Below are 18,248 nucleotides of genomic sequence, written 5' to 3'. Positions count from 1 at the left end.
CTGTGAAATCTTACCTTGGCCCTCTTCTTTGTAAATACACACTTGCTTTCCTGGTATGTGAAATACACCAATTATATCATTCAATTTCAAGATAAACAAACTAGTTACGAAATTTCAATTACGAAATGATTACAAATTTGAATTGATTGCATTTGGAAGTAGGCTGTTTAAGTAAACGTTGATCAAAACTAAACTCTTGACAAATACACCGTTAAACCAATATTTCCATAAGGCATAAAGTAGGCCTTATTTTTGCATATGTGCTATAATTGACTTTTATATACAATATGACTGGTGGTTTGATCACCTAGAGATAGAGCTTACACAACAGAAAAGGTTTTTTACACTGTTTTAACACTGTTGAAAAGAGAAACGAAGCAGGTTCAGAACAGGACCGGACATCTTGTCGTATATGAAAAAGAGACCCTCCATTCTCCCTGTTTACCACACATAGGAGTTCAGTCCCTCCCTTTTCCTTTCTTGGCATGAGGAGTGAGAGGAAGGAAGACAGACATTGGTGGGGGGTTGCAAATCTAAAACGGTCACGTGGGATCCTCCTCTAAGTATGTGATTATGTCAGAGGGACACCAGTCAATGCATTCACAGCAGACTGGAGCAGCAGACCCCCTCCCACACACACACACACACACACACACACACACACACACACACACACACACGCACACACATACACATACATACACACATATGAGCATATGAGGGTGCATTTTACCATCACACAGAGGTAGCAGAGGAATGGAAGACAGAGAAGAGTCTTGCCCTCTTTTTGCCGATCTTGTGTATCATGTTTCTCCATGGCGGCTTCAGGAAAGGCACAAAGTGTGTCCTTTGTTGCTATTTGCCTGGATTTTAGTGTGATGCGCTAGCTACCACCATCCTCACAAGCCTCAGCTGGACTCACCTACAATTCTTTGCAGGTACGTGCAATGGAAATTGAAGCCATGGTTTTGACCATTTCCCTTAGAACTCCATTTAATCTAGCAGAAAATCTCTGGCATGAAAATTTTGTATTAATAAATGAATGTGGGAGACAAAAACAAAGCAGTTCAGCAGTCTGAGAAAATGACAGCTAGTCTGTGACAGCAGTGAAATTTGTCTTTGATTTATGGAGGATTTACAGGAAGCAATGACATGTAAACAGGATCAAAGCACAACACCATCATCCGTTATCTGGTACGTCTTATCCACGTCTATATATTATATTGCTGAGCCCTAAAATGCCTGACAGCGTCTGACTCCTAGCTGCTATCATTTTTTAACCTAACATGTTGTATATCTAGAGCACATCTTAGCTTTAGATTTTGGTTGTAGCTTAAGAGAATAACGTCAATTTCTACCCTGATACACAAGAAAATAAAAAGGAACCAAAGGAGAATATAATGTTCTGCAGGACATCAGGAATTTCAGATAAAGGTTTAAGCACTGGAGTGTGAAATCTCAGAGGAATGATACATAACTCTGGGCACCACCCAATACTCGCTGCTTTCCTTGTAGACGCCAATAATGTATAGGAAAAAAAAAGAATCTCAGTTATCGGCTAGCTCGGCCTTGTAACAGACATTTGTCTTTATTCAAATGTTACATCTGTCAATTAAGTAAAAATGCTTAACAAAAAATGCGAGAAAAAAAGATGACAGAAAAATACGTTCACACTGAAAAAATTCCATACATCATATTACGTTCACCAACAATATTATTCATTAAATATAATATTCATATGAGTGACAGTCCAACAATTGTGATATGATTTGTTACAAACAATAACAAAAAAAATGGTATTTTATGAATAACAAAAAGTGAAATAATAATAATAATAATAATAATAATAATAATAATAATAATAATAATAATAATAATAATATTGTAGTTGCAGACATGAACATTTAATATTCTATTATTTATTTCATATTGATTAGCCAATTATTAGTTTTTAAAAATAACTTCTAAATTTGTTATGATGATAAAGATTGTTGTTGTTACATATTGTTAATTTTTTTGTTTACTAATTTTGACAATGTGTGTAAGTGTGTGAGACAACATTACCTTGCATCAGCTATTTGTTTTACTATTTCTGCCTCATATTCAGCTTTTCCTCTGTCTAAATACACAACCCCTGACATTTTATTAGGAAATTTTGACCTAATCATTTATGCAATGCAAAAAAATCACACAGACACAGCCAGCAGCTTCAACCAATATTTACATCAACCATTCGATTCAGGGGAAAAATGTGACCTCATTGATTTTGACTGTGTCATCATTGTTGGTGACAGACAGGTTGGTTTGTGTATTTCTATAACTGCTGATCTTCTGAGATTATCACGCACAACAGTCGAGATTTCAGACAGGTTCGATCTGATATTAAGGCTACAGTAACTCCGGTAACCACTATGTACAACTGTGTTGAGCTGAAAAGCATCTCACAGCACATGAAACCTTAAGGTAGATGATCTACAACAACAGAAGAGCACATCGGATTTCACCTCTGACAGAAAGCTATGGCTCACTAAAATTGGACAGTTAAAAGACTTGAAAAATGTAGCATGGTCAGATGAATCTTGATTTCGGCTGAGGCATAAAGGTTAGAATTTGGCGCATATGAATCCATGGACTCAACCTGCCTTGTGTTTACAGTCCAGGTTGGTGGAGGTAGTGTAATGGTGTAGGGAATGTTTTCTTTAGTATTTGCGTATCATTGCTGATCATGTGCATTTACCATATGCATCTTTTAATGTCTACTTTCAGCATGATTTTGCAAGTGATGTGACAGTGAAGCTCCAAGGTTGTTCTGAGAGCAATAGATGTTTTGCTCTCAGAATTAGTGTTATTCCCTTTATTAAGTACTTTATTACATGAGTGTATATTCACGGTGATATAAAATGACTATAAGGAAGAATTGCTTATTGTATTCTAAGTTAACAGGAACTGTGTGTGTGTGTGTGTGTGTGTGTGATTACAATTTATTTGAATTAATATATTGATCATTCAATGCCTTCACAAATACGCGACCAGCCTACCAACATGACCACTGTAGACTATATAAATATTTCAGTCCACACACAAGTGAATGCACCATAAAAAGGGTGGGGCAGCTTCACGGTGGGGTAACTAGGCAGAGGTAAATAGACTAGAAAGCATTTACATTTATGTCATTATCCAGAGCAACTTATATTTATCTCTTTCATACAGCAGAGCAATTGAGGGTTAAAGGCCCTGCTCAGGGGCCCAGGAGTGGCAGATTGGTGGCCCTGGGATTCAAACATCTTAATCACTGGCACTACTACAAATCCACTGCAAATCAGAATGCAAACAAAAGACTTGAGCCGAATGAAATATTGTAATGGTCCAACATGGAGATGTAACGGGGCATCAAAACATAATACAAAGTCATAAACAGGAATCAATTCAAAACGCACAGCCAAATAATAATAATAAAAAAACAGGCAAAGAAACAGTTTCATTAAATCAAGTTTATATATTTTTATGATGACATCATCACTAAATTGTTAGCTAATTGTTGTTGGCCAACGGGAATCGTTCAAATGGTTCAAATTTACTCCCTAATGAACAGTAATAGTGCAAATGCTCTTGGGAAATTCAGATAGGTGAGTTTTCATTAATGTAAAAATATTCTCAACCAAAATAAATACCAGTAGGCTACTATAGGCTTGGGAAGGAAGGTGACAACTGGTTTGGCCCTAACCAAAATATTCACACTAAAAACATACCTGAACTATTTAGCACAAGCTGCGACAGAGAACATGGGGAGCAAAATTAGCTTTTCTCAATGGAACAAAGGTCTTGATATAAAAGATGATATAAAAGAGGAATTGAAAAAGTCCAGGATAAGAACTTAAGTAGCAGAATAGATGAAGCAAAGAATTAAGAACGAGGAAGAAGTGGTGGAAGAGACGATATGGCTAATGGAACAAATTTACATTTACATTTACATTTGGCAGACACTATTAGACACTAGAGCGACTTACATAAGTGCTTTTAAGTCTCTATTAATGAATACATTAACACTGGATTACAAGGTTATAGACTTAGGAGTACCACCAAACTATTCACAACTAAACACTGTACAGTTATATATATATATATATATATATATATAATATAAATAAAATATATGCAACAAACAGGGAAAAAGTCAGTTCAAGTGTTTCAAATTAAATCTAGGGCTAAATGATCAAGAGGATCGAGCTAGACGATCAAATATCGACTCATTTCGTACCGAAAGATCTCGAAAGATCCAGATCCAACTTGTTTTATGTTGTATACAGATAAAATACCAAGAAGTCGAATAGGATACAGAAGGAACATCTGTTTCCTCACTGAATGATATCAAATTTCTGTCTCGATGCCCCGCCAAGTTAAAGGTGATCTGTGCTGAGGGCACAGTTCTTTACAACTCAGTGAAGGAGGCAGTGAATGATATGAACTAAAGGTGACAGTAAACAAGTCATCCCTCACTGATGGAACGGATTTAGCATCTGGACCCGGAGAAAGAAAACTCCTTGTATTCAGACATCCACAAACAGATAAAAATTCTCAAAATGAGAAAAGATGTTCTTCAAGAGTGCTGAATAAAAAACGACAATTTAAAAAAATCAAGTGCATGGGCACTCAGTTCACTGATAACAGCATTCTTAGCATCAATGCTCATTTGAGGGACAATATAATATGACCCTGTGTGAAGCTGCAGTATTATTTTTATGTTTTTTATTATTATTTATATATATTTATATAAGGAGGAGACAGAGACAGAAAATAAAGTAAGACAATAGGATAAATGAGCATTAAGGATTAAGTACACAGAGACAGAAAATAAATAAAAATAGGATAAATGAATGCATGAATGAATGAATAAATAAATGAACGAATGAATGAATGATACCTAACAAAATCAGATGAGGTTAAAGTATGTTTTTTCATCTTCATCTAAATATAGACAAAGAAGATTGGTTGCAGTTTTAGAAGACCTATTTAGAAGACTTTAGAAATTCAGTTCAGAATCTAAGGATTTCTACAGATATTTCAACTGTGATAACATTTTTATCAGAAAAATTCACTGACAGTTAATCACTCACATGCTATAGTTTATCTCCCCAGCTTACAATGCTCAATCAGTGGAGAATTAGGTCACTAATCACTAAATTCGATCAAACAGTGACTGATTTACAAGGAAATTCATCTCTATACAATAAGGAGAGATGGGGGAAATTTAATGCAATTTAATGCTCTTTATACTGGAGAGATTGTTGCTTGGGAAATATATATATATTTTTTTTTTTTAAATAAGGCAGTCTGGTTCTCTGGATGCCAACCACTTCCACATATTCTAATATTACCCTAAAGCCAAAGATTCTGGAAAGCTATACATGTGTTAGAAATTAATCTAGGCACTCTAGGATTGATTTCAGACTTGGTGTAGTTTACCTGCTTAATGTAAATTAATATAGAGTTTCAGTTGTTTTCAGTTGAAAAATGCCTGCTAGATTTTTTTTTTGTGTTTGAAAGGTTGGCACTTGTTTAATGCGCGAGTCATTTTTCAGACAAGATTTCTCTGCAATTTATTTTTGGATGTGATTGCAGGTGCAAATTATTAAAAAAAACATCAAATCACTGTAGATTTCAGTATAAAAACAAATGGCATGCCGTGCAGAATGGTGTTACATCTTCGCTTTTGTGTTTCAGAGTCTGGAAGGAAAGAGATTTGTTAAGTTGAGCCCTGAGGATGCTGAAGCTGAAGACGACTTCAAGGAGTCAGGGAAAGTGGACACATATAGAGATTTATCTACATCAACCAAAGTGACACAAGTGGAAGTGAGCTCTGTTTGTGTGTATGTATATATAATCTTTTTTAATGTAGTTTGACTAATACAGGGTTTCTGCGTGTCCTTTAAAGGTCTTAAAAAGTTCAACAAACCGAACTTTAGGTCTTGAAACTTTGATGTGTTTTGGGGGAAAATTTCTGTAAAAAAAAAAACCATATGATAAAATTAGGAACTTTGTGTATAAAGACATTAGGGTCACATGGGAATTCAGAAAAACATAAACCCTCTGTAAAAACCAAACAGCAAATGCCTGCCTTCACCCAGTATTGTTCCATATTCTCACCAAAAGCATCTCCAAAGTCAGTGTGACCCGCTCTGCATTAACAGCATCCTGCAACTCAAGTAAGTGACCTCCAGACATCACCTGGATCCACAACATCATTAACAGTGAAGGTGTTCTGGACTTACACATAATAGCAAAACAGCAGTCATATAAAAACAATATGTCAGCAACGCGGGGGTAAAAACAGACCCAACTGCAGGATAGCGTAAAATAAAACAGTAATTTATAATAATTTATTAGCTAAAAAACATGAAACAGGGACACAGACAATACCAGACCAAACAAAAGACAACATCAGAAGGATTAGTTAAATAGACAGGTCAATGACCACATGAGGAACAGGTGTGCAGAGACGGGGAGGAGTAAACAAGGGCGGGGCAGACATGTAACAGGGAACATAATCAAGAGCACATGGCCGAGTCCTGACACAAAAAAACACAGGTGTTATGGGATAGCTTTTTTACACAATGTCTCTTGATTTTGACATTGCTAAATCCTTCAAGTGTGGTAAAGGCACAAGGTCTTAAATTATGCAATTTAGAATTAGATTTAGATTCATTAAGAGAGACCACATCTGTCTTAAGTTCATAAGAGCCCTTTTGTGCTGATGATCGCAGGAAGTCTAAAGCAAACAAACAAAACCAAGCAGGCAGCAAGACGGTAAGCAGGTATTAACTAAAAAACTGTTTCATGTTTTTTTTAGATAATAATCCCTATTTTTTGGGGGCATGTTACAACCCAGGAATTTCTGAAACATGTAAAAGTAAGTAAGTGTTTTATTTATTAGCAAGTATTATGAAATTTTACATTATTTAACAATGCTATGGCAAAGTGGGATTATCTATTCTTTTGCCAATTTTCATAGTTTCCTCAAAGTTGTGTGTAGAGACATAGAAATGGTGTCTAACTCACAGTTCTAGCTGTGCTGGTGGTTATTTTATTCTGGTGGTTTTACCTAGACACATTACTCCTCCATATACATAGCTCTCTGTGTTCATGTTCAGGTAAATGTTCATGTTGATCGTAAATAAATTCATTTACAGAGCTACCTTCATATCCCTCATGGAGGATGTGGAATAGGTCTTAAGTTGCATTCATGTTGTTGTTGTTCTTTTGGTTACACAACCCTCCCATTTCATTTGGCCCTGAGACTGGCACTGAGAATTAACTCTTCAGTGGCTGGATTGGATCTCTGCCCAGGAATCTAACCCAAGCCATGGAAATGAGAGCATGAGATCCTGCTGCTGGGCCACCAGGAGACTGTTCTTAAGTTGCAGTCATAAAGGTCTTAAAAACGGCTTAAATGTAACCCGGTGGAACCCTGCAGAAACCCTGTAATAGACTATTGCTAAAACTCTTGACATGATACAGTTCTGTCCTTCTTTTTTCCCCACACCATCTCAGTCATTTTGTCAGGTCATTTTAACTGATTCAAAATGGAATGAATTATGTCTTTCTGTGGTGTGTAACTATCGACACTAGCATGTTAGTATGTAAATAAAATAACTTCCTCCATCATTACTGCAAGCAGACACAAAGGCAAGGCTAGAAAATATATTAATACTCTTTCTTCCACAGACAGCAACATATCGGCAATTGAATTGACCTCAGAACCAAAATTTGTGCTTGGGTTTATTAGAATTTATTCGATTTTGAAATGCAAGTGATGCAACTAACCATGCAAGAAAGATTGAAAATGTTTGCAAGCAGATCGCATTCACGGTTTTATATTCCTAAACTTTAAATGAAACGAATAGGACAAAGAATATGTACACAGAAGACTCTTGTCACTACTGTTCAGTTAGTGCCACTTCCTTCTGACAACCAAGATAGATTCAAACTCATGAATAAGAAGTTGTGGTGGACTGGCTGTCTGAATATTCCTTACACCAATTCTATATGCTGAACATCAACATTCAGTGATGAGAATATGTTGTGTGAAATGCTCTCTAGAAGAAGTTCTGCATTGACATAATTGACCCAAGCTGATCTCTACCACTAAACTATGTGATGAAAATAAGCTATATAATAAATGATTTGACCTCTAACGCATTTAACATCACCCTTTTGATCTGACTGCTTTTTAGGGGTCAAGCCCCGAAGGGGCGTAGACACCTATTGTTATTGTCAGTTTTATTAGGGTTCAAGTGCGAAGCGCTGGAAACCTATTGTTTTTGTTAGGATTTTTATTATTATTATTATTATTAGGGTTCAAGCGCGAAGCGCTGGAAACCTATTGTTTTTGTTAGGATTTTTATTATTATTAGGGTTCAAGCGTGAAGCGCTGGAAACCTATTGTTTTTGTTAGGATTATTATTATTATTATTATTATTATTATTATTATTATTCCGCCCTAGAAACGGTCGTGCAGCCCAAACCGTAAGGCCTAGAGAGCTCAAACTTGTTCAGATGGTAGTACTGGTCACAGTTACTCAGGGCCAAAATCTCAGCGGAATCGGACAATTTGGGGTGCTTCAGCACCCCAAAACGTGTTTGTCCCCATAACCCCTAAACCCCTAAAACCCATATGTCCAAATCTCAAGTGCTTTATATCATTGGAATCCTTGGCTCATGACTTAAAAAACGTATATCTCCAATACGGGCTTGTCTTGAAATGGGCGGGGCTTTAACCGGTAATAATTAATTTGTAATATTTATAACACTAGCTTACTACCTTTATGTTTTTATGAAATACAGCAAAAACGTGTCAGACACACAGTGTCTGGTTACTGGTTAGAGACAGCTGAAGGTTTAAAAAAGAAAAAAAATCTCCGACAGGCAGAGACGCAATGCGAGTCGCATTCTACCAAGCAAGCACCACGTCTGAATGAACCCACGTTTAAAAGAACTCTACTGGTTAGTAAGTACGTATTATTAACGTTACAACCCGAAGTAAAAAACTGAAGAAACCCTAAACTTTAACGGAAAAGACCCGCAAACCCGAGTGACTGAGGGAGAGACAGAGAGCTGTTCTGTGTGTGACTGTGAGTGAGCAGAGCGAGACACAGCAACACAATACATCTGTATGTGTGTAGGGGAGGGGCGCTGTGACTAGCCTATCACTGTAGGGGAGGGGCGCTGTGACTAGCCTATCACAGAATGGATACATGTGTTAGAAATCAGCCATCCTTCAATGGTGAGCTTCACTGCCAGCAGCTCTCAATCACTGACATCTTAATTCTGTTCTTTTGGTGTCAGCTTGCCAGAGAAATCTTCAAGAAGTGCAACACAGCTGGAGCTGGCACAATCACTGAATGCCTTGGGATTGGTAGAAAAAGAGAAGCAAGTGGAGAAAAATTAGCATAGCTGCTGTTCATAATATTAACCAGAACTAGATAATAATGTGTATCTACTAGAGCACACATCTGTAGAATGTATTATGTGTATGTCTAGCTAAAGAGATACATCACATTTACATTGAAAATGAGAGTGTGTCTGAGCCTCAGACACTGTCAGAAAGACTATTCCAAAGTTAGGAGCTAAATACAAAAACGCTCTAGCGCTTTTAGTAGTCTTTCATATTCTAGGAACTAGCAGAAGTCCTGAGTTTTGTGCTAATAAGACACCCAGGTCGAGTTAGTACTGAAAGTACATCCCTCTAATGGAAGTTGAATTGTGAAAGCTTCTGTGTACTGGTTTTAATTTGATAGGATCTATCGAAAATTAGGTTTCTTAATAAGGGGCTTAATAACCACCTAAATTGAAGGCTTTAGGGACTGTGGTGCAGTGGTGAATACACTCAGGCCATGGCTTGTTCAGCAGTTAGTCAGGTAACAGGTCAGGCGTTATAAGATGTAAGGCTGTGATGGTTAGAGCAATGGAGCTGAACCCATGGATGATGCTCCTGTTGAAGCTTTCTAAACCCCAGTCAGTGTCGCAGCTCTTTTACAGTCTGTGGGGTTGGACAGTCCCCCATGGCTGTGAACATTGCTCCTGTCCATGGCCACTCTCTCTGGGGTTATAATGTCCTCAGGAAATGTAATTGTGTGCTGATGAAACTTGCACTTGTCAACTTTTATATACAGATGGTTGTTTAACAGGAGGTGGAGGATCTGCCAGACATGCTGGACACAGGAAACAGAGGTGGGGTAGAACATCAGGATATTTTTTTACTGTATGCCACCACAAATCTCCCCAACATGTGCCTCAGGATGTCATTGCCCAGACACTTAAACTTCAAGGGTGTGCTAGGGAGCCTGGATGGCATCATCTGGTAGTCATAGTGGCCATTGGTGGTACTGACGGCAGTCTTTTACTTGCCCACTAGGTTGTAAGCTCTGTGTAGGTGGAGTTTAGTAAAAGAAAACGTGTCATACATAGCTGTTCCTGAGCTGCCAGAAAAAAAAGGTATGTGGAAAGGGTTCTTCAGCATGAACTGGTTGAAGTCCTGGTAGACAGTGCAGGGGAGCAAGCCTCAGGGATATGCTCTATGGCTCATTGCCCTGCCACAGATACCCATGCCCTTGGGTGGCATAAAACCAGGCATCAGCTTAATCTCACAGTTGTAAGGCTAGCAAGATGGAAGCCTGAAGGTTTTAGTCTTGCTTGTCTGGACAGGACAATAGAGGATTGTAGTGTTCTAGCCACAGGAGGCCCAGGATGATTGGTACCTGGTTGAGTGTGTAACCACCAAGTGGATGTGTTCTTGGTGGAATGCACTGTCATGGAGGAGAAGAAGGAGGAGGTCTGCCAAATGATCGTGTCTCACCCAATGGCACCCCATCAATGGCCTAAATGCTTCATGTACAGCCTCTTCATCAAAAAAAGCAGAAACAGAGGCCCTCAAAGTGGCATTTCCCTCACTCTGTTTCATTGCTCCAATAACATCCCAGCTGTATAGGTCCTTCTCCACTCGGAATCTCTTCACTGAGCTCTCGTAGTAAGGGCCAGCTTTCGTGAAGTCGATCAAGGACAATGATATAATCCATGATCAGGTGTTCAGATGGTTTATGTACAAAACATCACAAAAGTAGGAAGTGAAAATACCAGAAAACTGACAAAAATTAGGAACAGAAGTGATGTGAAACTAGAAAGCAATCCAATAATGTTATCAGGTTAGCACAGGATCGAGAATAGGGACCATACAAAGTCAATAATTCAGAGAGAATTTAGGCAAAAAAGACTATTTCATTTGTGTAATACCATTGAAATGGTACTGAGCATCTGATAAACATTTATTTGTTTATGAAACTGTAGGGGGGGCACGGTGGCTTAGTGGTTAGCACGTTCGCCTCACACCTCCAGGGTCGGGGTTCGATTCCCGCCTCCACCTTGTGTGTGTGGAGTTTGCATGTTCTCCCCGTGTCTCGGGGGTTTCCTCCCCCGGTCCAAAGACATGCATGGTAGGTTGATTGGCATCTCTGGAAAATTGTCCCTAGTGTGTGATTGCGTGAGTGAATGAGAGTGTGTGTGTGCCCTGCGATGGGTTGGCACTCCGTCCAGGGTGTATCCTGCCTTGATGCCCGATGACGCCTGAGGCACAGGCTCCTCATAACCCGAGGTAGTTCAGATAAGCGGTAGAAGATGAATGAATTAAAACTGTAGGATTTTAATTGGTGATACAACATAAACAAAATTCGCAGTCTTCGCAGTGATCTATTATGGTGGTCACCAATAAACACAATTTCCAATTTTCCATCATCAACAAATGTGTACTTTGAAAAGATGACTGAGGATAAAACTGTTTAAAGAAGGCTTAGCTTTTCACTGTGTAAAAGAGATTAGTAATATTAAATGTGAGTGCTTAAATCCTATTAGCCCACATGCATTAATTTTGTGGTTATTATCTTTTCTTTTTTTAGGAAGCACAAGCAGTGGTCCAAGGAAGTAAATTTCTTCTGAAGCCTGATGAAGCTTTGCTGTTACTGAAAAGATCTGCTCCCAAATATCTTCATTGGCAACATGTCATCTTTTCTCTAGCACTGTCTGGATCCAAACATACCCATCTGCCTACCTGCTACCATCACATAACAGGCTTCTCATTACACATTTGACCTCTTTAAATTGCACAACCACACTTTCACGAGCAGCACATATATGTAACATGCAGTGGCGACGGCGACATTGCTGTCCAATTAAGATGACATGGAATATCAAGCGGTCACTCTTCCGTATGCACATGATGTGCCTGCTTTTTCTAGCCTTAATTTTCACCATCTTTCTCAGCTGCAGCTTCAAGGACTGGCTACCCAGTCAACAAGGACTACGAGAAGACTCTGTGGCCTACACAATGCATGGCTTGCATCCAGTAAAGGAACATGCTGAGGGCAACCAAAGTTCACTGCAAAACCTCTGGAGGGAGTCACTTTTTGTTCCTTCTAAGCCACCTATGAACTTCAGTTCTCATCAATCAGAGGGTGCAATTCAAAGCATCTCAGGAATGGAAGCATCTCTCAGCACTAACAAAACAAATGACAATACCTTGCACAGAGAAATGGGTGTGGGAGAGCAACTGGCACCTAATCCATACCGGTATTTGCTGAATGAGCCCTACAAATGTCAAGACAGCAGCCCTTTTCTCATTCTGCTCATTGCAGTAGAGCCAGGGCATGTGGAGGCTAGGAATGCTATCAGGCAAACATGGGGAAATGAGAGCCTGTTCATGGGCATGGGTTTTGTGCGTCTATTTCTCATGGGCATGAAGTCCGGTTTTGATGGCCACCTTCAGCACGCCATTGTTGAAGAAAGCTTGCAGCACCATGACATCATACAGCAGGACTACATGGACACTTACTACAACCTTACCATCAAAACACTGATGGGCATGAACTGGGTTGCCGAGTATTGTCCTCATGCCAGCTACGTCATGAAGACTGATAGCGACATGTTTGTCAATACAGAGTATTTAATCAAAAAGCTGCTGAAGCCAGAATTACCACCTCAGCACAATTACTTTACCGGCTACCTAATGCGAGGCTATGCACCAAATCGCAACAAAGACAGTAAGTGGTACATGCCTCCAGAGCTCTATTCCAGTGAGAGGTATCCCATCTTCTGTTCTGGCACAGGCTATGTGTTCTCTGGAGACATGGCAGGCAAGATCTATCAGGCATCACTGAGTATACGTCGCTTGCATCTTGAGGATGTCTATGTAGGAATCTGCTTAGCAAAGCTGCGCATCGATCCCGTGCCACCGCCAAATGAGTTTCTCTTCAACCACTGGAGAGTTTCCTACTCAAGCTGTAAATACAGTCACCTTATCACCTCCCATCAGTTTCAACCAAGTGAACTCATCAAGTACTGGAACCACTTGCAGAGCAACAAGCACAATGCTTGCATCAACATTGTAAAGGAGAAGAACAGCAAATTGCGTCACAGGAAGTTGGAGTGGGAAAGGCATCGGTGATGACCACACGCATGACTCACTGCAACAAAGTATTTTAAAGCATGAGTAAATCAATCAGAACCTTAATATAGGAAAGAGCACAGTTTCTGTCATTATGTAAAGTCAACTAAAACTATTTTTAAAATTTGATAGATGTTATGTATTGTAAATCTGTTTAGATATTTTTTAAAGGGAAATGAGAGGTAAATGTTATGTGCAACATATAGCATGCACAAAAAGCATAACAAATGAGATCCCCCTTATTCAGGTGCCAAGAAAGTTCACAATGCAACAATTTCACTCCAGACCTTTTATTTCTGTATTAAACAAGAAAACTTACAAGAAGACATTATAGTGGTAGATTTGTCTCTCTCTCACAAACACACAAACACACACACAAACACACACACACATACACACACATACACACACATAGCTGTACCTGTTGTACCTATGCTCTTTCTGCCAATTTTTCAATCAGACAACCATGTGGTTAAATTTGCCCTCAATCTGAAGTTTGATGACAATTTTAATTGCAGCTCTTGACCTGTAACTGCATGATTTTACACATTGTTCTGGTGCCACATGATTGTTTGATTGGATAATTTAATTAATGTGTAGGTCTGCAGGTGTTCTGATATAAAGACAAAGACACAAAGCCTTGCATATGTTTACCCTTCTTGGGAACTTTATTTATTAAATGTTTTTTCCTTTTTATTGGTCTCTTTAATGGGTTTCATATGGTTCCTGACCACTGAACACTATTACATGACTTATACAAAATGATCCACATCCAAAGTTCATTCATACACTCTGTGAAGAATGGACTGGGAGAGGAAAACAATAAAGGTATGATAGATAGATAGATAGATAGATAGATAGATAGATAGATAGATAGATAGATAGATAGATAGATAGATAGATAGTATTCATAATTATTTCCTACATTTTCTAGCATTAACACTTTGAACTGGGATGGATTATATCATGAATCTACAGAAAATAACCCAAAATATTGCAAAATTTAACTTATTTTGAAAAGTCAAATGTTTACAGTAAGTTCATTGGTTAATCATCATCAGCTAATTTGAACTAATGCTTATTTACAGGACACAAGTAGTGTGTATTCTGATTCCTTCCCCTCAAACATAAACAGTTTGTCAAAAATATAGCAGTAATTGTTAGACGTGTTCACTATTATGGTCACACTGTTCTGCTCCAAATTTTATATGTTCTGCTGTCTGATGGGAATCCAGTGATTGACCTTTATACCTAAAAAAGGTTTATGCATGTCTTAAAGGGAAAGGTTTACATGGATATTAAAAACCTGTACCTAAATAAATCCTACTCAATAAGCTCATACTGAAAATCCTTTCAGTTTTTCTAGTGTTATTTTTGAGAGAGTAAACATAGGCATTGTACAACTGCTGGGCATAAAATACCCATAATGCACAGATTTGCTGGTTTGACACGTAGCACATGCGTAAAAAAGCTCACTAAGATTCTTCTCACATTCTGTTTTTACTTGGTTACATAGTTAATTTGATGCAGTGTAAAAATTGTTTACTTTAATGTTAAAATTTGTTCATTACAATAATTTTCATGTAGTGCTTCTGCCTTTCCCATGCATTGAAATATTTAGGGAAATATTAATTATTGATTTGTTTGAAACACAGTGTTTATTTTATTCTAATTATCCCCTCTAGTAGTTTTAAATAAAGAGGATCATGATTATGGACATTGTCATAATCAAAAACCTTTGGATTTGCTCTTGTGTAGCTTCCTCTATACCCTGGGAAAGTGGGGAGCATTCATTTACTCACCAGGCAGCCAAGGCAGCCAAAAAAATGGGCTGTTTCATCACCATGGCAACTGGCCACTGATCTGTACATTTGTGAAATGTGAAGTGTGTGTGTGTGTGTGTGTGTGTGTGTGTGTGTGTGTGTGTGTGTGTGTCAGTGTGCATGTGTGTGAGAAAGAGAATAACAAAACCATGCCACTGTGACAGAAAAAATAAATGCAAAGCTTGAGCAGTAGTGGAGAGACCACAGTCATTTGGTGTTCAAATGTATGGCTTGATTCATGGCTTATTCACAATGAATTAAACATGAGGTTTCTGCACTTCTTGTGTGTGGGTAAATGTATATTGGGTGGACTACATAACAGAGGTTAATTAGTAAAATCCCTTGGGCTTACCATACATACGCTGTCGATATATAGAGTCAGTTCCCAGTTTTTTATTGTATACCAGCTTTGTATATGATCACATGATCTGTATATGTTTTTTATTGTATACCCGCTTTGTATATGATCATATGATAAAATAAGTCTTTACTTGAATAAATACAAACAAAAATGTATGAGCATAAATACAGGACTCAAGAGAGTAACAAACCATTGATAGCTTCACAAAGTCAGCAAAGTCCAAAAATCTCCAAAAAAGGGAAAAATTAATTGCAACTCCTGAACAAACAATGTATCACGAAGAGTTAGTCAACATTCTGACCAAATCAAGAACCTAATCCAGAAGTATCGCTCTTAGGATGTGAACCAATGGAGGTATCTCTCAAAGTCCTAATGCACTTGTTCTGCCTGACCATATGACTGGGAGTGGAGATTTAATGAATGACTGACAGAAAAAAACAAACATATACCAAAATGCCTGCCAAAATGGGACAAATATACAACTAATCAAAAACAATGTGAACTGGAAATCACTGGACTTTAACAAAATTGAAAAATGGTCCACCACCACTATAATAACAGTGATACCTTTTAAGCTTCCTAAGCCAGTAAGTAATGAAGTCTATGATGAAATAAGATCAAGGAACCTATTGGATGGGTAGATGTGTAAATGAAATCTACACTGCCATCATTGAATCCATCCTCTGCACTTCAATTACTGTTTGGTTCAGCTCAGCTACCAAATCTGACCTCAGGAGACTACAGAGGGTAGTCCGGACTGCTGAGCGAATCATTGGCACAACTCTCCCCACCCTCCAAGATCTGTATTTCTCCAGAGTGAGCAAAAGGGCAAAGTCAATCACTCTGGACCCCTCACATCCAGCACACTCACTCTTTGAACTGTTGCCATCTGGTCGACGCTACAGAGCCCTGAGCACCAGAACGACCAGACATAGGAACAGTTTCTTCCCTCAAGCAATAGACCTCTAAGAGAATGTTTTGCAAAAAAAATGTACAAAGCTAAATAACATTGGCTTCATTATCCTGGACATGGGCTAATTGGTAATATCTTCATTTTGACTCCATCTGGATACCTTCTTGTGAAACATCATTACCTAGGGATGAGACTTGAGAAACATGGAATGCACTTTGGCTCTCAAATTGCTTCTTCAGAACTTATCGGACATGCTGAATGTGTTCCTTCAGAGTGTGAAAAGATTATTAGTTCACCTAGATAAACACAACAGGATTCAACATCTAATTAACATCAAGAACTAGTTTCTTCAAGTAGACCCCAAAATGCCTATGTACACATTTGAGTTCATGCAGGCCTGTAAAGTCTCACGCATTGAGAGTGACAATCAAGCATTTCGATCTTTTGTCACGCTCTCCCGCCACACATTGTATTTCTCATGCAGAAAAACTTACTATTTATCATATATTTAATATGCCGCAGCACCCAAAATGTATCAGTCCGCACCTCTGTCTCTATGGAACCGGGCTGGAATCAAGCGCATCACCTGGAGTTCTTAGTCGGGCCTGACACTTATCAGCCAATCAAAAAAAGAGGCTACACAATAGCCAATCAGAAAATAGCACTATCTGGGTAAGATTTAACGCAACAACCAATGAAACAATAACATTAGAGAGGGTATTTTCGATGGTCGGTTTGAATAAAACCTCAACACAAAGCAGCTTGTCTCTGGACGGGACATTGTCCTCAATCATGACCCTAAAAATGTCTGGGCTTGAGCCGAACTGTTTTAAATGGAAGCAACATTACAAATGATAAAGGAGTCCAAAAAGGCAACAAACACTTACAATAAACAACATCAGTTATAATCTCTCTCTCTCTCTCTCTCTCTCTCTCTCTCTCTCTCTCACACACACACACACACACAAATTAAAAAATGGAAACTAAACAAATACTTTGTATTTGGTTAAATTGGCGGGCAGTGATCCTTACTCCCCCATTATTGTTTTTTTTTTTTATGGGTGTTGGAGATGTCACGCTTGCCTGTCTTCAAAACATGAGAGCCCTGGTTCATGATATCATTAACACAACACCACCAGCTCACCAAATAAAAAAAACAGCCGCAACCTCCTCTGTACTCTTTATCGAGTTTCTATTTTTATTTCTTTTTTAATTATAATTCCAATTTCAGATTTCCAACTGTCAAAAGTATAGGGTACACGGTGCAAAACATTTATAAAACTTTTAATAAAAAAGAAAAACAGGCAAATGTCACCCACCCGCAACCATAAAGTTTTTAATTCAATAATTTAATTCAATTCAATTCAAATTTATTTTAAAGGCGCTTTTAACAACTGAAATTGTCTCAAAGCAGCTTTACAGAACATAACCATAAAACATAAGGTAAATATAAAGATTAATATGATACAAAAATTCAAGATTAATATTTGATATATTTAAATGTGTTTGTATTCATCCCCAGTGAGCAAGTCTGAGGTGACTCAGTGTTTTAGTGTTAGTAAATTCCATAAAACCCATCTAATGCAATTGCTTGTTTTAACATCCAATATGTCATGTTTGTGTATCATATCCTAAACACTGTATTAGCTATATGGAGAAAAA

The 18,248-nt window shown here is 38.2% G+C and overlaps 1 protein-coding gene across 4 annotated transcripts; it reads left to right on the top strand.

The window, feature by feature from the left end:
• Positions 1 to 628: 628 nt before the first annotated feature.
• b3galt2 (UDP-Gal:betaGlcNAc beta 1,3-galactosyltransferase, polypeptide 2) lies at positions 629 to 15,368 on the top strand. 4 transcript variants are annotated; one of them, XM_060877696.1, is made up of 4 exons: positions 629 to 938; positions 5,722 to 5,850; positions 6,848 to 6,907; positions 11,946 to 15,368. In XM_060877696.1, exon 4 carries the CDS (start codon positions 12,188 to 12,190, stop codon positions 13,487 to 13,489), a length of 1,302 nt encoding a protein of 433 aa, XP_060733679.1. In that variant the 5' UTR covers positions 629 to 938; positions 5,722 to 5,850; positions 6,848 to 6,907; positions 11,946 to 12,187; the 3' UTR covers positions 13,490 to 15,368. The 4 variants fall into 4 exon arrangements, with proteins under 4 accessions (XP_060733679.1, XP_060733661.1, XP_060733670.1 ...); XM_060877678.1 differs by having other exon boundaries at positions 5,722 to 5,867; XM_060877687.1 differs by lacking the exon at positions 6,848 to 6,907.
• The last annotated feature ends 2,880 nt before the right edge of the window (positions 15,369 to 18,248 follow it).

Source organism: Tachysurus vachellii, chromosome 1 (assembly GCF_030014155.1).
Source record: "Tachysurus vachellii isolate PV-2020 chromosome 1, HZAU_Pvac_v1, whole genome shotgun sequence".
Classification (NCBI taxonomy): Eukaryota; Metazoa; Chordata; class Actinopteri; order Siluriformes; family Bagridae; genus Tachysurus; species Tachysurus vachellii.
This window is presented reverse-complemented; position numbering and strand designations above follow the sequence as displayed.